Source organism: Pecten maximus, chromosome 12 (assembly GCF_902652985.1).
Source record: "Pecten maximus chromosome 12, xPecMax1.1, whole genome shotgun sequence".
NCBI lineage: Eukaryota > Metazoa > Mollusca > Bivalvia > Pectinida > Pectinidae > Pecten > Pecten maximus.
Window position 1 is genome coordinate 33,800,676 of NC_047026.1, and position 23,093 is coordinate 33,823,768.

A 23,093-nucleotide genomic window follows, 5' to 3' on the forward strand; every position below is an offset into this window, starting at 1 on the left:
AACACTTACTATATTATTAATCATTCAAAATTGTATTAGTCTTATATTGGCCTGATATATAGGTCTAAAGTTTATGAATTGATAAAATGCAAAAACTTAAGAATGCTCAATTCTTAGATCTAAAGTTGAGAAAGGATAAATATTTGACACTGGCTGGAAGCTCAAGTCTGCACGATCTCATTCTCAGTAAGTTTCTATATTGATGACCTGGGGTTGATGTATCGACCTCGTGTCAGTGATAGCACGTCTTATGTTATGATCTTATAATAACGATATCATTATCACTTAATAACAAGATACTGTAAACGTTGAAATTTACGCGAGGGGAAAATGTAAGCTAATTACGTGGACTAGCTCCTTCTGTTCGCGTAAATTTTCACTACGCATATTATTTTGATATCAATTTGTGTAATCTTGAACTACAAGCGAAAGTGGATCGATCGTTATCCCCGACGCATTTAGTTTACATATTGAAATCGCGAAATTAACCCCACATGAAAATAGCCACGTTACTGTAAGTAAAGTATCCAAAATGAGATAATTAACATGTGTAAATAAGATAATTATTGCATTATAACAAGATAATTAATACATTTTAAAGATATATCCTGTAATAAAAAGATAACTGACTTCACCCAAACAAGATAAAGATATTGTTTATGATTATCATTTCGAAATGACCCCTTTTTTAAAAGCAAGACCCCTTCAAAATATCCAAATTTTACAATTAAATTAATAATCCATTATCTACCTAGGTTTACTGAGTAGCAAGGGACAAGATCCTCCAAAGGTGTTGGTGATTAAAGGAGATGTTACAAAGGAACAGGTATGTAAAATAAATTAACACTTACTGACTGTTATCAGGATACCATACAGTGTACGTGTTTATTAGTTCACATTGTCTTAAAAAAATATCGTACATAAATATATACATGTACGGTATATATATATATGTATGTGATACATGAATCATAGTTTTAACCTCTCTTCCTCAATAAACGAGTACTAGTACTAGTGTAAACATGTACCGTCAGTAATTCAGTACAGATAAATGAAAGATTGACGAAATCATTGTGTATTACATGCAGTTTTCCTGGGCCCAAGGAATTACTGATTTATCTTGTAATAAGCTGAGGGGGCTAACACATAAACGCTTTGTTCAAAGAGAAAGGGATATTTAGCTTGTTGCTGAACAACAGATTAGCATTTAATTATTCACTAGCCTGTCTCAAAAGGGAAAGTGAACTTCAGATGGTGTCCATTAGCTGTTGTCTGTCAATATGACATCGACTTTTCCTCTTAGATAGCCTTCTTACTAATTAAGGGGCTGGCAAGGACTATAATATTAGATCAGTATCATGTTTGGTTAAGGGGCACCCAATTTTGTTGCAAAATGACTTTGATCTACTTTCAAAGTCTTAGGGGTCAAATGTGTTAAAATCTTTAGCAAGTTTTCTCAATAACCCTTGCAGTAATTACCATGATATTTTTCTGGTAACTTGCTGGGAAAAAATGCTACACAGTCTGTTCAAATTAATAACCTTGACCAATTTTCAAGATAACATGGATCAAATAATTTTAAACAACTTGTTCCTAAATGCCAAAACCTGATAGTTAATATGAAAAGAAACTTGGTTTTTACATCCATGAGCTTAATCAAATTCACATTCGACAGTAATTAACTTAGAGTTTATTGGCCTTTGTAATAATATTAGACATTGTGAACTCAATAACTAGAGTTAATATAAACCAAGTGTGACGAAACTTTGTATGCAGCCTTAGAAAAAAAAAAGGAAATTATTCAACAGTAAGTTCCAGAGTTAAAACCCTTTGTGATGATATTATTATTAGCAATTGTTTAGCTCATCCGCTTATGTGATATAGCAGCATCTATAGTCCATCTGAAGCATTATTGGCCAAAGAGATCTAGTGTTGTATAAACGAAGGGTGTTGATTCGGAAGGAAGGAGCCAAATAGGATAATTTGAGGTTTAATTATTCTTTAAATCTCAATTAGTTGTGAACACCTGAATGACTTTTGATGAAATTAGGTCAGGAACATTACCAGGCAAATGAAATCTAATGATAAATGGAAGTTGTAGCTTCCCTGAGGCCGGAAGGGCAGAGTCTCATATGGGAAATTGAGGTACTTATTAGCTTAAAATCCCTACTTCTCATGAATGCATGAATGGATTTTGATGAAATTTGGTCTGGAGCAGTATTAGGCTAAGGAGATCCAACATTGTATAAATGGAGGGTATGGCTTCCCTGAGGCTGCCCAATAGGGTAAAAGGGGGTCAGTCTTTTTAAAACACTACTAGACCTGCATGAACAAGTAAATGGATTTTTATGAAATTTGGTCAGAAGAACTTGTTGGCAATGTTGTATAGATGAAGGTTTAAACACCCTGTTGTTGGGAGAAAGGGGGCCAAATAGGGGAAATATAGCAAAAACAAAAAAAAACAAAAAAATTAATAATATGTTTTCTACGAATGACAGGATTTAGCCCGTCTGTAGTTTAAACCATTGTTGGGAGAGGCAGTTCAAAAGTAGGAAAGTATAGGAAATATAACCTATAATCAGAATAATATGCCATAATTACTGAAATATCGGGGTGAGTGATGCTGGCCCTCTTGTTAAATAGTTAATTTCTCTTTGAGTAGAGGGGTTGGTCGTCATACTTTATGTATAGGAGTAGGTCGCTATATTTTAGGTAGAAGGGTAGGTCACCATAATTTGGGCAGAGGGGCAGGTCACCATAGGTAGAGGGGGAAGTCACCATACTCTAGATAGAGGGTAGGTTTAATGCCAAACAGAATACAAATTTTTCCTGGATTAATTTGTCCCATTTATGACATGTTTTTATTAGCTCACCTGGACCGAAGGTCCGGTGAGCTTATGCCATGGCACGGCGTCCGTCGTCCGTCCGTCCGTCAACATTTGCTTCAAATCGCTACTAGTCAAAAAGTTCTTATTGGATTTTGACCAAATTTGGCCAGAAACATCCTTGGCAAAATGGGAACAGATTTTGCATAAATGATGACTCTGACCCCCGAGGGGCCAAAGGGGCGGGGCCCAATACTGGTGAAATAGAGGTAATTCCTTTAAATCGCTACTAGTCATAAAGTAATGAATGGATTTGAACCCAATTTGGGCAGAAACATCCTTGGGGGAAGGGGAACAGATTTGGCATAAATGGTGACTCTGACCCCCGAGGGGCCAAAGGGGCGGGGCCAAATAGGTGAAATAGAGGTAATTCGTTTAAGTTGCTACTAGTTATTAAGTTATGAATGGATTTGAACCCAATATGGTCCGAAACATCCTTGGGGGAAGGGGAACAGATTTTAAATAAACGGTGACTCTGACCCTAAAGGGACCAAAAGGGCGGGGCCCAGTGGGGGAAATAGAGGAAATTCCTTTGAATCGCTACTAGTCATAAAGTTATGAATGGATTTGAACCCAATTTGGTCAGAAATATCCTTGGGGGAAGGGGAACAGATTTGGCATAAATGGTGGCTCTGACCTCGGAGGGGCCAAAGGGGCAGGGCCCAATAGGGGAAATAGAGGTAATTCCTTTAAATTGCTACTCTAATTAAGTCATAAAGTTATGAATGGATTTGAACGCAATTTGGTCAGAAACATCCTTGGGGGAAGGGGAACAGATTTTGCATAAATGGTGACTCTGACTCCCGAGGGGCCAAAGGGGCGGGGCCCAATAGGTGAAATAGAGGTAATTCCTTTAAATCGCTACTAGTCATAAAGTGATGAATGCATGTTCTATAAACAATTCTTGAGGTCTTTCAGACCTTAGAGAGTCTGGTCTTTAAAGCAGTTCGGATTCCCACACTATAACCATATATAGCATTGTTAGAGTTTTACAAATAAAACAAATTGAATATGAACATTATTTCGACATTTGGTCTAATCCAACCAGGTGAGCGATACAGGCCCAATGGGCCTCTTGTATTAAAGTAAAAGTACATTTTTTTAATGTGGGATGGGGTGGTAATAAGTTAGCCTTTGAAATGGATCGCAATTTTAGTTAACTTGAAAAATCATAAGCTATATGTCATTTTCATTTCTATACAGACTGACGTGATTGTGAACACTGCAAGCAAAGACCTAAATCTTTCGCATGGCGCTGTTTCTAAGGCCTTGTCTGGTAGAGCAGGGCCGCAGTTACAGCAGGAGTGCAAGAGAAAATACCCAAATGGCATCAAGTACGGTGAATTGGCTGTCACGGAAGGATATCAGCTTAACTGCAGAAAAGTATTCCATGGTGCTTTTGACTCTTTTACTAAACGCAGACAAGCAGAAAGAAAAGAGGTTAGTTCACTCACTATACCGCCATATCTTTTCCCAAACAAAGTCTTTTAAATCAACTACATGTAAGTATGTACTATTATCAAAAATCAAAAAGACTGTTTATTTTTCGGGATTAAAAATATGTTGATTAGGTCCCCTCTTTTCCCTTGATGTTCTAAGGTTGACAGGTTTAATCTCGGTAAGTGTTCAGGTTGTGTTAAGTTATAAAATCTATGTAGGACTTAGTATCTCTCCTCTGGACGTTCTCTATCAGTTCAATATCCTTCACCTTGTAAGGACTCCATACACATGAGGCTAATTGCAAGAGCATTGAAAAGTAGTTTAAACATTTTTTTCATCAAGATAATTATGTAGATGTTATTTTGATCAGTCCCAAAATGCTACTTGCTTTGCTTACGCCTTATTGGATGTGGGTTCTAAAATTTAGATCCTCAAATGTTACTCTAATGTCCTTTTCGGATGTTTCCTTTTCTTACGATTTAATTGAAAGGGCTTCGCATTTGTTTTGGTGGTGTTTTAGTAGCCACCTTGGTGACCTTTTTTTAAATTTGTTAAATAATTTTGCATTTTTCTTTCATCATGAATGTTCTTGATTTCTCTATGTAGTCTCATGCTGTCTGCATGGAGTGGCAACTCACAATCTGTATAATATTTGATAAATTATTATCAGGTAATATTGATTACAAACAAGCACGCTTCCTTGAGGTATATATGCTTATTACAGGATATGTCTTTGATAACTCTCCATTGATTATGACTCGATCTTTAGGCATCTGTTGCTAAGAAAGTCTTCTATCCAGTTGATCACCTGTTCACTTATCTCATATCCCGTACCTTTCTTTAGAAATCTACGATGTGGAACTTTGTCAAAAGCTTTCATGAAATCCATGTACACTGCATCCAATTGATCGTCGTTTTCAATTTTGACAATTCTTCCAAAACCATCAGCAGTTGATTCAAAGTTGTATAGATTTCCTGGGTACAAAACCAAATTGTTTATAATTTAGCAGATTGTTCTGGTTCATATGATTAACTTTGCCATTTCTTACTACAGACAATCTTGTTAGACTGACTGGTCTATTGTTCCTCACCTCTGCTTTGAGCCCTTTTTAGAACATGGCAATATTATTCGTTTCATCTTCCAGTCTTCTGGTAATTAACCTTCCTGAAGTGATTTTATTTCTGTTAGAGATGTACTTATGTGCTGCCCTAGTTCTTTTGATTTGTTTGGGGCATCATGTCTGGCCCTTGAGACTTGTTTTAAGATCTGATAGCTATTCCTGGTGTACAATTCATCTCTTCAAATTGTTCGATTAAATCCCTTTTAAGGAATTTTAGCAGGTCTCCTGGAGGCACTTGAACAAAAACACTTTTTTCGGGAACATATGTTACAGTCCGAACAACAATAAGCACTATAGTTAATTGAAACCTTTATTAGTCTATTTATCTATATCCATCTGTACACCATCTAAGATGTTTTTGATAATAGCAATAGGCCTTCGACGACTTATTGACAGAAGGTATCTGAAACAGAAACATACTGAAATCGTTCGTGTTTTATCTACTAAAGTTGTGTTTCATGTTCTATGTCTGTATGTGATTGGTTTTAATTTTTACTTCTGTCTTGATAAAGGGGAGAATGCCTCGAAATTCAACAATTTGCTTGTTGTACTATGTGATCGATTATATATAGATGCATATACAAATTATTCATGTTCATCGTTTGTTAATTGTATGTAGGGAATGATATCTATTATTATCCCAATAAATATGGAGATACAAGGTGAACTGCCTTTGATATATTAATCTCTATTTTTAGACTGTCGGAAAATTTGTGACAAAATGCCTGGAGAAAGCAAATGAATTAGGCATGTGTTCGATATCGTTTCCCGCCATCGGGACTGGTATCTTGGGTTATCCATCTTCTATGGTGGCTAAGGAGATGTTACAGAGGATCAGACGCTTTATGATGGATTCCAGAACGACCTGTCTGAGGAAAGTAAACATAGTCATCTATCCAAGCGATGCTAGTGCTTTTTCGGTAAGATACAATTAATTTTCAATAAAATAGTCTCATTTTAGCTGTAAAATATATATATTCATTAATTCAACTGTACTGATATGTTTTTGTATCTTATTGTATTTTCTGGTACTGTTTATATATTTCATGTGATTGTATTTGTATTCTCTGTGCCTGGATAACGGGGTGGATAGCTTCAACATTTTTCATTGTCCACACTGTTAGAATTCCTTTGCCCCATATCATTATTTAAAGTAATTTGTATCCTTAAGACATACCTTTGCAAGGATCCAGTGGTATCTGGATAATAACCGTTTATATTACTTGTTTGTGGAAAACAACGATCTAATCTAATTTAATGTCTGTTTCAGGATTTTACAGAAGAAAACTCATTTGCAGGTATGGGTGATGTAATAATGTTGTATCATTTAAATAGAAAGTGTCAAGGACAAGAGAGGTTATGCCATGGTGTGATGTCTGTTGTACATATCTGTCCGTCTCGTCCATCATCATTTTCCTCTTTATGCCATGGTGTGATGTCTGTTGTACATATCTGTCCATCTCGTCCATCATCATTTTCCTCTTTATGCCATGGTGTGATGTCTGTTGTACATATCTGTCCATCTCGTCCATCATCATTTTCCTCTTTATGCCATGGTGTGATGTCTGTTGTACATATCTGTCCGTCTCGTCCATCATCATTTTCCTCTTTATGCCATGGTGTGGTGTTTGTTGTACTTACCTGTCCATCTTGTCCATCCAAAATATTCCAGAACCACGGTATCTATCTGGAATGAATCCTAACAATGTTTGCAAATGGAAGTGACCTTGACATCTATTCAAGGCTGTAGAGGTCTTTGTTGAAACACTTACATGCACTTCTAATTGACTTCTGGTTAATCAAAAGGCCAAGAATTAGGATATATTTTTTGGTGGAAAATTACCTGGATCCATATTCAAGGTCACAGGGGTCAAATTTGTTGAAACACTTAAACAAAATCTGCTCAGTTATTTTTCAATAACCTAAAGACCTAGAATCAAGATATTTAGCTCAAGATATCTGATGACAAAATTTTCCAAACCAAATTACCTTGACATAATCAAAGTCTGACATGGTCAAATTTGTTAAAACGTTTGAAGGACTTCTGATTAATCTATAGGCCTTCTATTGTAATATTTAGCTGGTTACATATGTCATGGTAAGTCAAACAAACTGTGATTCATGCTGTTGAACTAATTTCCTCCTGGAATGAAATCCATCATACTTTGTGAAATGAAATTACCTTGACCTATTCCTTACCTTAAAGTTCAACTTTGCCAAAACATTCAAGCAACTTTTGATTGTGTTTAAGGTAGAATCTTTAAGACAGTGAATAAGGTGAACATTATATGTCCTTAGGGCCACGTGTCTTGATTTTCTGGTTGCCATGGAAACAAATGGCAAAAATAATTTCACTTCTGCAGAAGCATTACTCAAATAGTGTGAAAGTACCAAAGAACAAAAATTGTACATCATTCTTATAATTCAATTTGCAGTTTCAGCTTAAATTTATTAAACAAGTTTCCTTCAAATATGTGTTTTCTTTTTCGTTTAATTCTTTCACCCTGGGTGTGAGATCTACCAAGTACAAAGGCAAATGACTGTTTTCTGTGTTTTGCTTTACTGCGAATTATATCAAATATAAAGTAAATCAAGCTTGATAGAAAATCTTAAGCATATGTAATTGATGATTGACAACCGTTTGAATATGTATAATTAAAATTCCAGGTAATGAATCCTCTGTGGATCAGCAACTGGAAAGTGAACCGGTCGAAATCAGTAAGTGAAAACAGATTACGATACCCTGTCGTTTCTTTGTAAGTATAATCATACATTTGCTTGGGGATAAAAACGTTTTTGAAAATGAGAAAGGATGCATGATTTTACCCAGTTGGGGAATCACACTGTTACATCCAGGTATTACATTTCGGTATGATTGCACTGTAAAAACATTTGGCAGTGGCCCTATATATATATATATATATATATAATTCTTAAAAGTTACCTTTATATAAACTTTGCTGTTGCAAGGATGTTAAACCCAAAAACATATCTTTCACAAAGATTTGATACATCTCTTTATCCAATATTGTGCGCTTTGGATGTTGTAGGAAAATGGCAGACAACATCTCTGTGTAAAGTGTTCTTCAGAGTTACATGCAGTGCTGGTGACAAGATGATTCTGGTGTCAAAAATTGATGCTATACTGAAGGATCTACCCTACCTTGGCCTAGATCATGGTAACAATGATTCCACCAGCAAGGATCTGGAATCAGAATCGTCACAGAACAGAAGTGCTGGTCATGAGGAGATCCCTTCTTTTCCAGACCAACAAGGTGAGAGTCCATTGTAGATCCAACAAAAAGTGAAAATGGGGATGTTAGGTTTCCATCTATCTATCTGTCTGATATCACATGTACAGTACACTTTTCCTCATTAGGGAGGTAGAGGTTGTGAGAGATTCCGATAACTTTGTCTTATGTATACAAAAATTGCTGTAGAAACTTGTCTGATTTCAACACTAAGGTTGTCAATTTTGTAGCGGTATTCAAAATGATTTTAAATTTTGTAGATGAAGAGTTAGAAGATATGATAGCAACCCTCAAGGAAAGTAGAAGGTAAGAAGGTTTCTTTATGTAGTACCTGTAATTGTCATTGTAACCAGTCATTCATTCCAGTCCTGTTATTTTTTACAACAATGGAGATTGGTATTGATGGTAACATTTATAACTTACAGTTTGTAATAAAAGCAATTTCTCAAGGAGAGTACATATTGTAACTATACCTTTACCACACAAGAAGGATAGCCAATGGACAAATGGAAGGACGGCCGGACGGCCGGACAAAGGGACAGTTATATGCTCCTGGAGTTTCGAGGACCATATACAAATGTACCTGTAGTTTTCGGAGAGCATAAAGTTGTCCCTTCAGAGCCTAGAGGAACCATGGAACCGATTATTTTCCATAAAAGATAATGTTAGCATTTACCACTGTCCTGCTTAAATGGAGTTTACTATCCCTAATTTTGAGGAATGTCATCTTACAAATATCTAAATAGATTATTTAAAAATTCTACCAATTTAAACTTTTTTTTTTTATATGGGGACACCATCTTGTATTTAATTCAGCACCAAAAGTTCACCTAAAGTTACAACAAATTACACACTTGATTGACTCCCCCTGACAAAAACAGGCTAGAAAAAAAAATAAAAATTTTCTGTATATTTTACATCTACATGTATTGCCCAGCCCACATATAAAACTTGGGCAACTTCTCTCACCTAGATATCCAATCAGTAAGTCTCGATGCATTCACCTTCCTATTAAATATTCTGCCTAAACGGGGAAAACCGACAATCTATTTTTGATTTGGTTATATGGTCCCTATAGTCTTCTGACCGACCATCCTATTGGTATCCAAAATGTAGCTTTATTCACAGTTAAGCAATGGTCATAAATCTTACATCTGTTATGTTAAGTTGATGTGGTTAAAATTCATGTTCAGAGCATAACTTTAATTGCATTTAAACTAGGATGTAGGATAATAAAACAGTGCATACATTGTTCATACTAAGACGATGGGCAGTGTACCAATGTCAGGGCCTGCAACCCCTAATTATAGCAATATTGCCCATTTTCAAAAGTCTGTGTATAGGGCAAGCAAAGCTGTACGTATTTTGAATTAATGCAGAAGAATTCTAGAGCTGACTTGTTACTAGATTGCTCTTTACTTTTCCTAACTTTTCATTCTAACATATGTTTACAGATGTACGTGTGTCATTCATACACGTACGTACAGTGTACACGACCAAATAAAAACAATGATGCTCTTGTTTATTCATCGTACATGTATATAATCTGTATCATATATAGCTGACCAAAATGTTCAGATTATTTACTGTATATTACATATATCATAATTTCATCAGCACAAAATGTTAAAACCAACATTTTATGGTCATATTTTCAGCGAGACTAGAACCTTACATCATTTTAACAGGTTGACCTCCAACGCACGCTGCTGTGTTGTCATCCAATCACAAAACACTAGAACAGGTGTGTGGAGTTGGCTTGAACGTGACGTTGGAATCAGACCAGTCGGCATTGCCTGGCCATATAGAAACAATGTCTGTGAAGCTCTTGTCACATGTACCAACATAACAGGTATATATTTCTCTTTAAATCAGGTTATAATAACTTTGATAATATTTACTTTGAACTGTCAAGCCTGCATTGACAGACCACCCCCTAAGAAGATCAGTAAGTTGTTCCTTTGTACAGGTTCTATCTGTACTGAAATCGAAAGATAATATCCACAAGATTCTCTTTATGGGGGATGTTAATTGAGCAAGTTTAAAATGTTTCTACATCGCTATACATGTGTAAGATATGACTGTATAGATAATTCAATACTATGAATTAATTATACACTTAATTTTTTGTCTCTGTATCTGTATAACTTGCAGATGCTGAAAAAGTCCTTGGACAACAAAGTGCTGATTTCCAGGCTTCAATGCTGGAACAACAGGTACACCATGATCTGCTGTTACTTTATATCATCAAGAGATATCGACTTATATATTGTTGGCTTCAAGCATAATAGAATGTATATAGTTGTGTATAGAATAACAGTAGTTTTCATTGCCATCATTTCCTGTAATGTAAAATTCACGTGTTCGTGTCAGTTAATGGAAGCTTTGAGTTTACCTCTATTTTGAATTGCTTTTGATGTTTTTTTATTATTTGTTTTTGAAGGTGTAAACGCCTGCCTTACTCCCTCTCTACTTCAAAAGACCTATCTCAAATTCAGTGAAATGATATTTCTTTATCATGTAATATCAAATATACCTCCAGTTTCGCAGTCTCTGTATGAGGCTGTAATGAAGACATCTTTAAACTATTTATGTATACTAGTAACCTATTTTTTTAATTATGATGCATAAGTCTTTGTTTTCTCATATAGGTTTTATTCAATGTCTGTGCATCAGTGGACCCACAATTTGTATCCAAACATGATGAGATAGAAGAAAACAGCGGGGTCACTCTGAATGTTGATAGCTCCGGTATTTGTCAGCTGGTTGGAAATTTACCTCAGATCGAGGCTGCCAATGAGTACATCATTTGCAAGCTTCAGGATAAAACGAGAAGCTTTGACAACTCCAGCGAGTGTTATGTGGATGGAATTACTGCAGATGTTTACAAGGCATTCCTGTTTTTCTTCCACAATAATCCAACTTACAACCGTTACAAAGTCAGTTTGAACTCTATCAGATATTCTGAAGTTGACAGAACAATTTACTTTAAAGGGAGCAAGGAGTTTTGCATGGATTTAAAACATGAACTTAGTCAAATGAAAACTGACATAATTTGTGACCAGATTGATGTAGAAGGTCGACATTGTAAGACAGAACATGCGAAAGGGGTTGTGATGAAGGTCTTAAACAGTCAATATGATGTTCAACCATGGCGCGGCGTCCGTCGTCCGTCCGTCCGTCCGTCCGTCAACATTTGCTTCAAATCGCTACTAGTCAAAAGGTTTTTATTGGATTTTGAACCCAAATTTGGCCAGAAACATCCTTGGCAGAATGGGAACAGATTTTGCATTAATGGTGACTCTGACCCCCGAGGGGCCAAAGGGGCGGGGCCCAATAGGGGAAATAGAGGTAATTCCTTTAAATCACTACTAGTCATAAAGTTATGAATGGATTTGAACCCAATTTGGTCAGAAACATCCTTGGGGGAAGGGGAACAGATTTTGCATAAATGGTGATTCTGACCCCCAAGGGGCCAAAGGGGCTGGGTCTCAATAGGGGAAATAGAGGTAATTCCTTTAAATCGCTACTAGTCATAAAGTTATGAATGGATTTGAACCCAATTTGGTCAGAAACATCCTTCGGGGAAGGGGAACAGATTTTGCATAAATGGTGACTCTGATCCCCAAGGGGCCAAAGGGGCGGGGCAATAGGGGAAATTGATGCAATTCCTTTAAATCGCTACTAGTCATAAAGTTATGAATGGATTTGAACCCAATTTAGTCAGAAACATCCTTCGGGGAAGGGGAACAGATTTTGCATAAATGGTGACTCTGACCCACAAGGGGCCAAAGGGGCGGGGCCCAATAAGGGAAATTGAGGCAATTCTTTTAAATCACTAGTAGTAAAAAGTTATAAATGGATTTGAACCCAATTTGGTCAGTAACATCCTTGGAGGAAGGGGAACAGATTTTGCATAAATGGTGACTCTGATCCCCAAGGGGCCAAAGGGGCGGGGCCCAATAAGGGAAATTGAGCAATTCCTTTAAGTCGCTACTAGTCATAAAGTTATGAATGGATTTGAACCCAATTTAGTCAGAAACATCCTTCGGGGTAGGGGAACAGATTTTGCATAAATGGTGACTCTGACCCACAAGGGGCCAAAGGGGCGGGGCCCAATAAGGGAAATTGAGGCAATTCTTTTAAATCACTAGTAGTAAAAAGTTATGAATGGATTTGAACCCAATTTGGTCAGTAACATCCTTGGGGGAAGGGGAACAGATTTTGCATAATTGGTGACTCTGACCCCTGAGGGGGCCAAAGGGGTGGGGCCCAATAGGGGAAATTGAGGCAATTCATTTAAATCGCTACTTGTCATAAAGTTATGAATGGATTTGAACCCAATTTGGTCAGAAACATGTTTTGAGGAAGGAGAACAGATTTTGCATAAATGGTGACTCTGACCCTCAAGGGGCCAAAGGGGTGGGTCTCAATAGGGGAAATAGATGTAATTCCTTTAAATCGCTACTAGTCATAAAGTTATGAATGGATTTGAACCCAATTTGGTCAGAAACATGTTTTGAGGAAGGAGAACAGATTTTGCATAAATGGTGACTCTTGACCCCCAAGGGGCCAAAGGGGTGGGTCTCAATAGGGGAAATAGATGTAATTCCTTTAAATCGCTACTAGTCATAAAGTTATGAATGGATTGGAACCCAATTTGGTCAGAAACATCCTTGGGGGAAGGGGAATAGATTTTGCATAAATGGTGACTGACCCTCAAGGGGCCGGAGGGGCGGGGCCCAATAGGGAAATTGAGGCAATTCTTTTAAATCGCTACTAGTCATAAAGTTTTGAATGGATTTGATCCCAATTTGGTCAGAAACATCCTTGGGGAAGGGAAACAGATTTTGAATTAATGGTGACTCTGACCCCCAAGGGGCCAAAGGGGCGGGGCCCAATAGGGGAAATAGAGATAATTCCTTTAAATCGCTACTAGTCATAAAGTTTTGAATGGATTTGATCCCAATTTGGTCAGAAACATTCCTTGGGGGAAGGGAAACAGATTTTGCATAAATGGTGACTTTGACCCCCATGTTGCCAAAGGGGTGGGGCTCAATAGGGGAAATAGATGTAATTCCTTTAAATCACTACTAGTCATAACGTTATGAATGCATGTTGTAAAGCAGTTAGGATCCCCACACTATAACCATATATAGCATTGTTTGATGTTGACAAACAAAACAAATTGAACATGAACGTTATTTTGACATTTGGTCAAATCAAACCAGGTGAGCGATACAGGCCCCATGGGCCTCTTGTTTATTATTTGTTTTTGAAGGTGTAAACACCTGCCTTACTCCCTCTCTACTTCAAAAGACCTATCTCAAATTCAGTGAAATGATATTTCTTTATCATGTAATATCAAATATACCTCCAGTTTCGCAGTCTCTGTATGAGGCTGTAATGAAGACATCTTTAAACTATTTATGTATACTAGTAACCTATATTTGTAATTATGATGCATAAGTCTTTGTTTTCTCATATAGGTTTTATTCAATGTCTGTGCATCAGTGGACCCACAATTTGTATCCAAACATGATGAGATAGAAGAAAACAGCGGGGTCACTCTGAATGTTGATAGCTCCGGTATTTGTCAGCTGGTTGGAAATTTACCTCAGATCGAGGCTGCCAATGAGTACATCATTTGCAAGCTTCAGGATAAAACGAGAAGCTTTGACAACTCCAGCGAGTGTTATGTGGATGGAATTACTGCAGATGTTTACAAGGCATTCCTGTTTTTCTTCCACAATAATCCAACTTACAACCGTTACAAAGTCAGTTTGAACTCTATCAGATATTCTGAAGTTGACAGAACAATTTACTTTAAAGGGAGCAAGGAGTTTTGCATGGATTTAAAACATGAACTTAGTCAAATGAAAACTGACATAATTTGTGACCAGATTGATGTAGAAGGTCGACATTGCAAGACAGAACATGTGAAAGGGGTTGTGATGAAGGTCTTAAACAGTCAATATGATGTTCAACTCAGCATACCACAGGAAGATACCCCAAAAGTCATTAATCTCATTGGACTGGACAGGAACAAGGTACAAGCCATGAAATACCAGGTCTTGGAATCTATTGGAATGACAAGCAGCAGACGGAGCAGGCGATTCGATTGTGGGCTATTTTCTTTATCCCGCAGACCAGACCCACCACCAATATTACCGCCACCACCAAATGCCAGGTGTTACTATTTGGGAGACAATATGACAGTTCTAGCATATGAGGGAAACATCCTGGGTCTGAATGTTGATGGTATCGTGAATGCTGCAAATGAATTGCTAGATCATGGTGGAGGAGTTGCCTGTGCAATATCGGATGCTGCAGATATTCAACGTGAATCAACCGAATATGTAAGAAAAAATGGTAAAGTTCGAGTTGGGACATCTTGTCACACTTCAGCCGGTGATCTGAAACATTACAAGTACATCATTCACTCCGTTGGGCCACGATGGAAACCAAAAGAGCAGGCTGTATGTGAACAACATCTCCAGGACGCTGTATTGTCATGTATTCTGGAAGCTGAAAAACTGCAGTTGGCATCTGTAGCAATCCCAGCTATCAGTGCAGGTAACAAAAGTTAATGCTATCAGCTTCCAGCTATCGGTCCATTAGGTACAAAATTAATGCTATCAGCTTCCAGCTACCATTACAAAGTCATGTACGTACAAAATTAATGTTATGTCGATCTCGGTCACACTTTTATTTGATTATTTGAAAGTCATTTCACTAAAAGTACAGAATTCTATGTTGCGGCCGATATTAACAAAATATTCGTGAAAATTATATGACCGATATCAACAAACAAATAAAGAGCCGTTTTGGAGGCAGTATGATAATACAAAAACAAGTCACAGCTACTGCGAAACAGCCGGGAAATCTTAAAAAAAAAAACGTTGTGGCCAATTTCACTTCCCGCTTGTAACGTTAGACGTCAATTGAGCAGATTAATTACAAATGTTATCAGCTGTACCATAAACTACAATTTATAAGTTATAGTACTGTGATAATCAGCCTTGCGTAAACGTGTGTGAGGTTTGCAATTTGTCAGTAATTGCTAATTAAAATTACTATCAAAATCTAGATCACAAGTCACAGGTACCGGTACATTAAAGTAATTTCCATACTTTTATAAAATTAAGAAAAATTAATACCTTCAAGAAGAGGGATAGTTACATTGGGATAGAAGTTGTTTCTTGTATTTGTTGATATGCAAAGAAACTACAACTGAATTATCTGGTATCATTTATTTTTCAGGAATATTTTCAATGCCCTCTGAATTGTGTGTCCAGCAATATTACTTTGGAGTAAAAAGAGCCTGGTCAATGTTACAGAGGCAAACATCACGCTTTTTGAAAGAAATTCATTTCGTGGACAAGAATGCCAAAATCATGCATGCAATTCAAGCTCAATTTGATTCCCTTATGCAAGGATTACACTTGAATCAATCTGTACCAGTTATTCACCAACAGACGCACTCCGAACTGCAGAACAAGGGGCGGCAGATACCCTCATCATCAGCTTTCGACAGTGGGAATACTGACTATGGTATTCAGGGAGCTCGACCAAAGGCCTGTCCTTTATACCCCTACAAGGAATTCAACAATAGACATGGTATTGGTCAAACAACCTTCCATTTAACCCCTGTAGTTAGAATACATGTCTACACCTGTGACATTTTGGCAACTAGAGTTGGTGCTATTGTTTGTGGACAAGATAAAGCTCTACAGAGCAGAAGCAGAATAGCCTCTCGGATTCTGGAAGGTGAGCTTTCTGGAAAAGATTTCAAGAAGGAAATCGCTGAAATAAAACGGAATAGAAAGCCAAAAATAAAACCTGGTGATGTTTTCTGTATACCAATCAGTGGATTTGATGCTCACTTACTTCTTATGGTAATTTGTCCGAGTGTGATGGCTGGTGTACCACTTGGCAAATGTAAAGAAGAAATCAGGACATGCACACAAAACATTTTCCAGAAAACAAGTGACATGGGTCTACAGTCCATTGCCCTTCCTGTGCTTGGTTCAGGTAAGAAATACATGACCACACTCCTGTATCTGTTTCAGTAAAAAGTGAGACTTACTGGGGTTACTGTATACCTGGTAATTTTCGCCCCAAGTTATTTTCTCCCTTGAACAACACAAAACATATTCGCCCCGTTTTATATTCGCCCTAAATGATTTTCAAGAAATATCCTTTTCCTCGTTTGTAAAATTGAAAAATTCTGTTCGGAATTCTCAATACAGTAACAATCGGACCAGTCGGAACTTATCGAGTTCCCCTATTGTCTTACCGGCATGAGATGTGAAATGTAATCGGGTGTGAAACAAAGAATGTTTACCTGTGCTTAGATTTTCTTTTAGTCACTGCTGATTCAAGTAGTATCGGGTATGCATGGGTGATTTTAAGCAAACATGATCAATTGTAAGTTCGCTGTGACTAATGACTGACCAGTGTTCACACGTACATGTACATGAATGGAAGCCACAATTAAGAGACGATGAACTCATAAAATTAGTCTTTTCCGTGGCAGGAATTTGATGCCACTCTGTTTTTCATTTTTGTCATGACCGGACTACATAATTTAAAACAAAATGACTGAAATTTTAAAATAACTTAGTATTTATCGTTTTTTAATTGAAAATGCTAAGCCTAGTACGTGATTTTACAGTTGAAAAGTAAGAGGGTATGTTTGTAATCTGACTACACTTGGTCCTTGTACTATGGTTTATAAATCCTTCAATTCAGCTTGAAATGTTCGCCTTCATCTTAAATTTGCCCTATCGTCAAAGGGCGAAAATGGCGAAAATTAAACGGGGCGAAAATTACCGGGTATACAGTAGCTCATTAAATGGGTAAACCATCTATGAATGCACCAAAAACTCAAGTAAATGACACATTTAATTATTACTTCAATATAATTGATATACTAGTAGTATATGACAAATAAGGTCAGGTCATGAAATCATTGTTTCCTCCTACTATTCATCAAATAATTAACTATTCTGTCCAGTATTACACAACACACAATCTTTATCTTGTGGGAATGAACCTGCTAAGGGCTTTTTTGAAACTGGATAGATGTATTGTACCAGGACGAAAATATACAAATAATTCATGATCCACTCAAAGTGCTCGTTTTTGTTTATTTTCTTTTTCTTTTTTTTTTAATTTTATCCCCTCGCAACGAAAGTCGGGGAGGGGATATAGCGTTCCGTTCATACGTAAGTATGTACGTATGTTCACTTTTTGTCAGCGCTCTTGCGACTTCATTTTTGAACGAATTCTGACCAAACTTCATATATGGGTCCAGCATGGGAATACCTCAAACGAGTTTGTGTTTCAGGGTGCCAAGGTCAAGGTCACCGTTACTATTTATAGAAAATCTTTGTCAGCACTCTTGCAACTTCATTTCTGAACGGATCCTGACCAAACTTCATATATGGGTCCAGCATGGGAATACCTCGAACGAGTTTGTGTTTCAGGGTGCCAAGGTCAAGGTCAAGGTCAGCGTTACTATTTATAGAAAATCTTTGTCAGCGCTCTTGCGACTTCATTTTTGAATGGATCCTGACCAAACTTCATATATGGGTCCAGCATGGGAATACCTCGAATGAGTTCGTGTTTTAGGGCGCCAAGGTCAAGGCCAATGTCACCGTTACTATTTATAGAAAATCTTTGTCAGCGCTGTAATGCGACTTCATTTTTGAACGGATCCTGACCAAACTTCATATATGGGTCAAGCATAGCAATACCTCAAACAAGTTCGTGTTTCAGGGCGCCAAGGTTAAGGTCAAGGTCACCGTAACTATTTATAGAAAATCTTTGTCAGCATTGTTGTGACTTCATTTTCGAATGGATCCTGACCAAACTTCATATATTGGTCCAGCATGGCAATACCTCGAACGTGTCACCGCTCTTGCGACTTCATTTTTAAACAGGTTCTGACCAAACTTCATATATGGGAAAATGCTTATATATGCATTTAGATACACACATAATTATAATAACTATCAGGGAATGAAGTTGCTAGTGTGATGCGTAACCAGATACTGTTGAATGCATAACAATATATACCATATTTATCTGGCAATGAGCCCATGCCTGATAATAAGCCTATCCATGTCTATTGCAGTTCAGTGGAAATGATGACAACTGATGTTATTTCAATGTCCTGCAATAACCCCCCCCCCCCCCCATTTTGCGTCAAGAGTTCATGTGTTAGCACGCGAGGGGACTTGTATCGTTTGCGATGCCTTGTATTTATTGTTATGTCGTCTTCATTTCATGTTCAGTGGCATATTGTACAATCTGATTAAAATACTGATCATTAATATGTGCATACTATAGGTATGTAGGTACATTAATGTGTCACCCTTGTTTCCACTTCTTTGCTCTCTACTGGAAACAGAATCTGTTACAAAATGTAGTTGTACAGTGTTTATAATGGATCATGATATGATTTGATCATGGTCAAATTATTTTCCCCAGGCTATAGCCATTTAACTAGTAATTCAAATGCTCAAAAAAGCGGTACTTGGCCATAATTGGGAATTTACCTAAGGAATCACAGAAAAACAGTTTATCTGCATGCATCTCTTGGTCTTGATCGAGGGTCAGCGGTGGCCGAGTGGTTAAGGTGTCCCGACACTTTATCACTAGCCCTTCACCTCTGGGTTGCGAGTTCGAAACCTACGTGGGGCAGTTGCCAGGTACTGACCGTAGGCCGGTGGTTTTTCTCCGGTTACTCCGGCTTTCCTCCACACGTCCTTAAATGACCCTGGCTGTTAATAGGACGTTAAACAAAAAAAAACAAAATCGAGGGTCAGCACAGTAAATGACGGTATCTGGGATGCAACTTCAAGTGATTTCACCTCAAATTAAATCTCAACCACCGGTCAGCTGTTAATTTATGCAACTGTCCTGTTAAGCAATACCAGACTTGTTCTGAAAAGTGATCCATACAACTCTTAATAAAGCCAATAGCACTAAAAAAAGTCCTCAAAATTTCTCTTTGCCTAGTTACTGACTGAGGCATTCATACCAATGCCGACACATTTTTGCAAACAAAACAATTTAGTGTATAGTAGAACCGCTTCAACGATTTTGTTAAAACTCGGTATGTCTGTCTTGTTCACTCCAAAAGAAAAGAAAAATGAAGAAAAAAACACTAGCCTTACAGTTGCCAGTACCAGTATGTGTTCAATAGTAATGGAAAGAATGTGTTAAGCTTAATGTGATCAAGACCATTCCCTACAGGTGGATGTGCTAGGCCCAAAATGGTCAAGATTACTATTAGATACTTCAACTCTCTTTTCTGTAGACCCATTCCGATATCTGATAAACAGATTCCCTTCATAGATTTTATTGTGGTACACGTATACCAAAGTGTGAATTCCAGTAACCCCATCATGGCACGTTCCCACCTTGACTGGGGTTATTGATTACTTTGAATAGCTTATTTAGAAAAAAAACACTCATACATACTACATTTTGTTGGTTTAGTTACAAATGAATGAAACTGGTAGGGAATTATATTGTGGTTATTTCTGTCCTATTTGTTTAATATCATGATTTCCTTGTTGGTCACATGCAGCAACACAAATACTGGAATATCGGGACTCATGTGCTTGTTAATGCTAAAGGGTATGCAAATTTAATTTCATCAGTAAACAATGGTAACAAAACTGATATATATTGTCTTTGTTCCACAGGCAACGATGTGCGCAAGGCTGGAGACATTGCCAATATTATCATGGAGGCTATTCTGAAATTTGCTCAGAATGCACATGCAGCAAGCCATCTTAGAGATATACATTTTGTGAATCATGATCCCAAAGTCACACAAGTTATCATGAAAATGTTTGAGGATCATGTGACATCAGAAAGTGCACGCATTCCACAGTCGAATCGACCTAAAGTTTACCCGGGTATTGCTCGTCGTCAACAACCGCCATCAACACGTGAAACAGAACCAGATATTTTCAGTCATCATTACCAAAACGAATGGCAAAGTCGCTCAAATGAAAACTACTTATCTGAAAAGAAACCATACACTGAGGACAGGTACCCAGCTGAAATGCAAAGACAGACCTATGACCAAACTCAACTAGGAGCGAACTCAACCGAACATTACCAATCTGAACTGGGTCAAACAAAACAGAGAGTATATGAGGACTGTGTGATTTGCATGGAGACTGTCACAAGTGACAATGTGAAAACGCTTCCAAAATGTAGCCACTCCTTTCATCCAGAATGTATTGATGAACAATTTAAACACAAGCCTGTGTGTCCAACATGTGGTGCCATACATGGTGTCATTACAGGAAATCAACCTCGGAGTGGAAAAATAAACTGTGAAATTAAGGAAGGCTCTTTGCCTGGGTTTGACAGAGACAAACAACATTTTTACATCAGATACAGCTTTCCCGATGGCATTCAAGAGGTACGTCTTGTATATTTCATTTTGGTGAAAATTTTGTTTTCAATCATACTGTATACCCCTGAGAAGTTGGTACAAATATTCACAGTGGGTTTGATTTTGCTATATTTATCACGGTTATTAAATATATGCGCAAAGATAGATATTCCATGAATACTCTCTCTCTCTCTCTCTCTCTCTCTCTCTCTCTCGCTCGCAAAACCATGCTTATGGGGAATTAGGCAAACTCCGTGGTTATGGGGAATGGCATTTCCCGCTTCATTACCGCTTCAGGGATAACACTTATTAATTGCATGCGCTAGATTGGACAGTTTCACTCAAAACATTTCTTAAGTAGCTGCCAATAAATGAAGTACTGTGTGTGTGCTAATATCAGTCAGTATGTGTCAGAGTATTGAACAAAAAACATTTAAATTTAAAAATTTTTGATGATTTTAACTTTTGGCGGGAAAAGAATAAACTTATCGGCCAATGAGGTGGTGTTTCACCTGAACCAAGTTCCTTAAAGTTATAATCTGGTGATGTTTGTGTGGATTTATTTGAGGAATTAACGTTTGAATTAGGTACTTCATTGATATCAGAATGAAGAGTTATAGCTAAAGATTCGGAAAACAAATACATACGTTCCTATTAAGGAACAGCCCGGCATATTCACATTCTTGTGAGTGTGTATGTTGGGGGAGGGGGTGGGGATGGTTGGGGTGTGTGTGGGGGGGGGGGGGGGGGGGGGGGGGGGGGGGGGATGTTAAATATTCTCATTCTGTGCTTTAATAGGGATAGGGATGTATACTTAGGTTTCTCTCTTAATATGCCTATTTATGGGAAATAATTATCACTGCTCTTAGGTTTGCGGGGAAGTCATAATTATCTCTCGATAAAGTCGTCTTGTGGGGAATATTACCCAGAATTATTCAAGCCCACTTCTACAGCAGTGTGAGAGAATGAAATTTGCTAGTTGTTCTAAAAATAGCACATTTTCAACTTTTTGCGGCAACTTACACATTTTCGCATCCGGATTCTTTTCAAATAGTGCTTGGATTTATGGGGAATCAGAGGAATCCCCATAAAACCGATTATTCCCCACAATGTTGGTCAAAATTAAGTCTAATTATATTCCCCATAGGCATGGTATTGCGAGTGCTCTCTCTCTCTCTCTCTCTCTCTCTCTCTGGTTAAATGAAAACATCACTGACATGAACATTACAATGTTGTCTGTTGCATTGAAGAGGGACCACCCAAACCCAGGACTACCTTACAAAGGAACCAGTAGGGCCGCTTATCTCCCCTGCAACCCTGAAGGAAGAAAAGTGCTCGATATGTTGATGATCGCCTTCAGAAGACGTCTGACCTTTACGATAGGACACTCAAGGACAACTGGGGAAGAGAATGTAGTCACGTGGAACGATATCCACCACAAAACAAACAAATATGGTGGCCAACAACAGTAAGATTCAATGCATCGCTTTCAATCTATAATGATTATCTGTTATTGTAACAATTACGTCATGATCAATTATTTTCAATTTCCTGAGTTACACTGGTAAGCAATTTGGTTTAGATCCATCCATTGACTCACATGGCACTAATACAAGAAAATTTATTATTTAACAAACTGTTAACCTGTCAACCTACACTAAAATATTAAACAGATTTAAATTACATGGACACCAATACATAATGGAATGTGCTGTTATTGAATTAGAAGCTTAACATCACCCATTCGAAAGCCTTGCATTTCCAAAACTTTTATTACGGTATATAGAGGCATATAGATTATAGTGAAGATAGTGGTTCTTTTTAGCCCACCATCAAATGGAGGGCTATTAAAATCACCCTGCATTCATGGTCTGTCTGTAAACAATTCTTTTGTCAATATTTCTTCAAAAGTGCTGTAGGAGTATTTCTCAAACATCACATGTAGAGTCCCTTTTGTTCCTAGATGTGACCA

The 23,093-nt window shown here is 37.5% G+C and overlaps 1 protein-coding gene across 1 annotated transcript in view; it reads left to right on the plus strand.

Moving 5' to 3' along the window:
* Positions 1–23,093, plus strand: part of LOC117339009 — a 46,327-nt gene that overhangs the window by 17,543 nt on the left and 5,691 nt on the right. The window contains exons 7-20 of the mRNA XM_033900374.1: positions 756–826; positions 4,089–4,325; positions 6,145–6,366; positions 6,717–6,744; positions 8,114–8,164; positions 8,497–8,721; positions 8,958–9,003; positions 10,356–10,549; positions 10,852–10,913; positions 11,349–11,840; positions 14,187–15,273; positions 15,961–16,731; positions 20,418–21,148; positions 22,372–22,589. Of these exons, the coding sequence (XP_033756265.1) occupies positions 756–826; positions 4,089–4,325; positions 6,145–6,366; positions 6,717–6,744; positions 8,114–8,164; positions 8,497–8,721; positions 8,958–9,003; positions 10,356–10,549; positions 10,852–10,913; positions 11,349–11,840; positions 14,187–15,273; positions 15,961–16,731; positions 20,418–21,148; positions 22,372–22,589 (4,435 nt within the window). The remainder of the gene's footprint in view (positions 1–755; positions 827–4,088; positions 4,326–6,144; positions 6,367–6,716; positions 6,745–8,113; positions 8,165–8,496; positions 8,722–8,957; positions 9,004–10,355; positions 10,550–10,851; positions 10,914–11,348; positions 11,841–14,186; positions 15,274–15,960; positions 16,732–20,417; positions 21,149–22,371; positions 22,590–23,093) is intronic.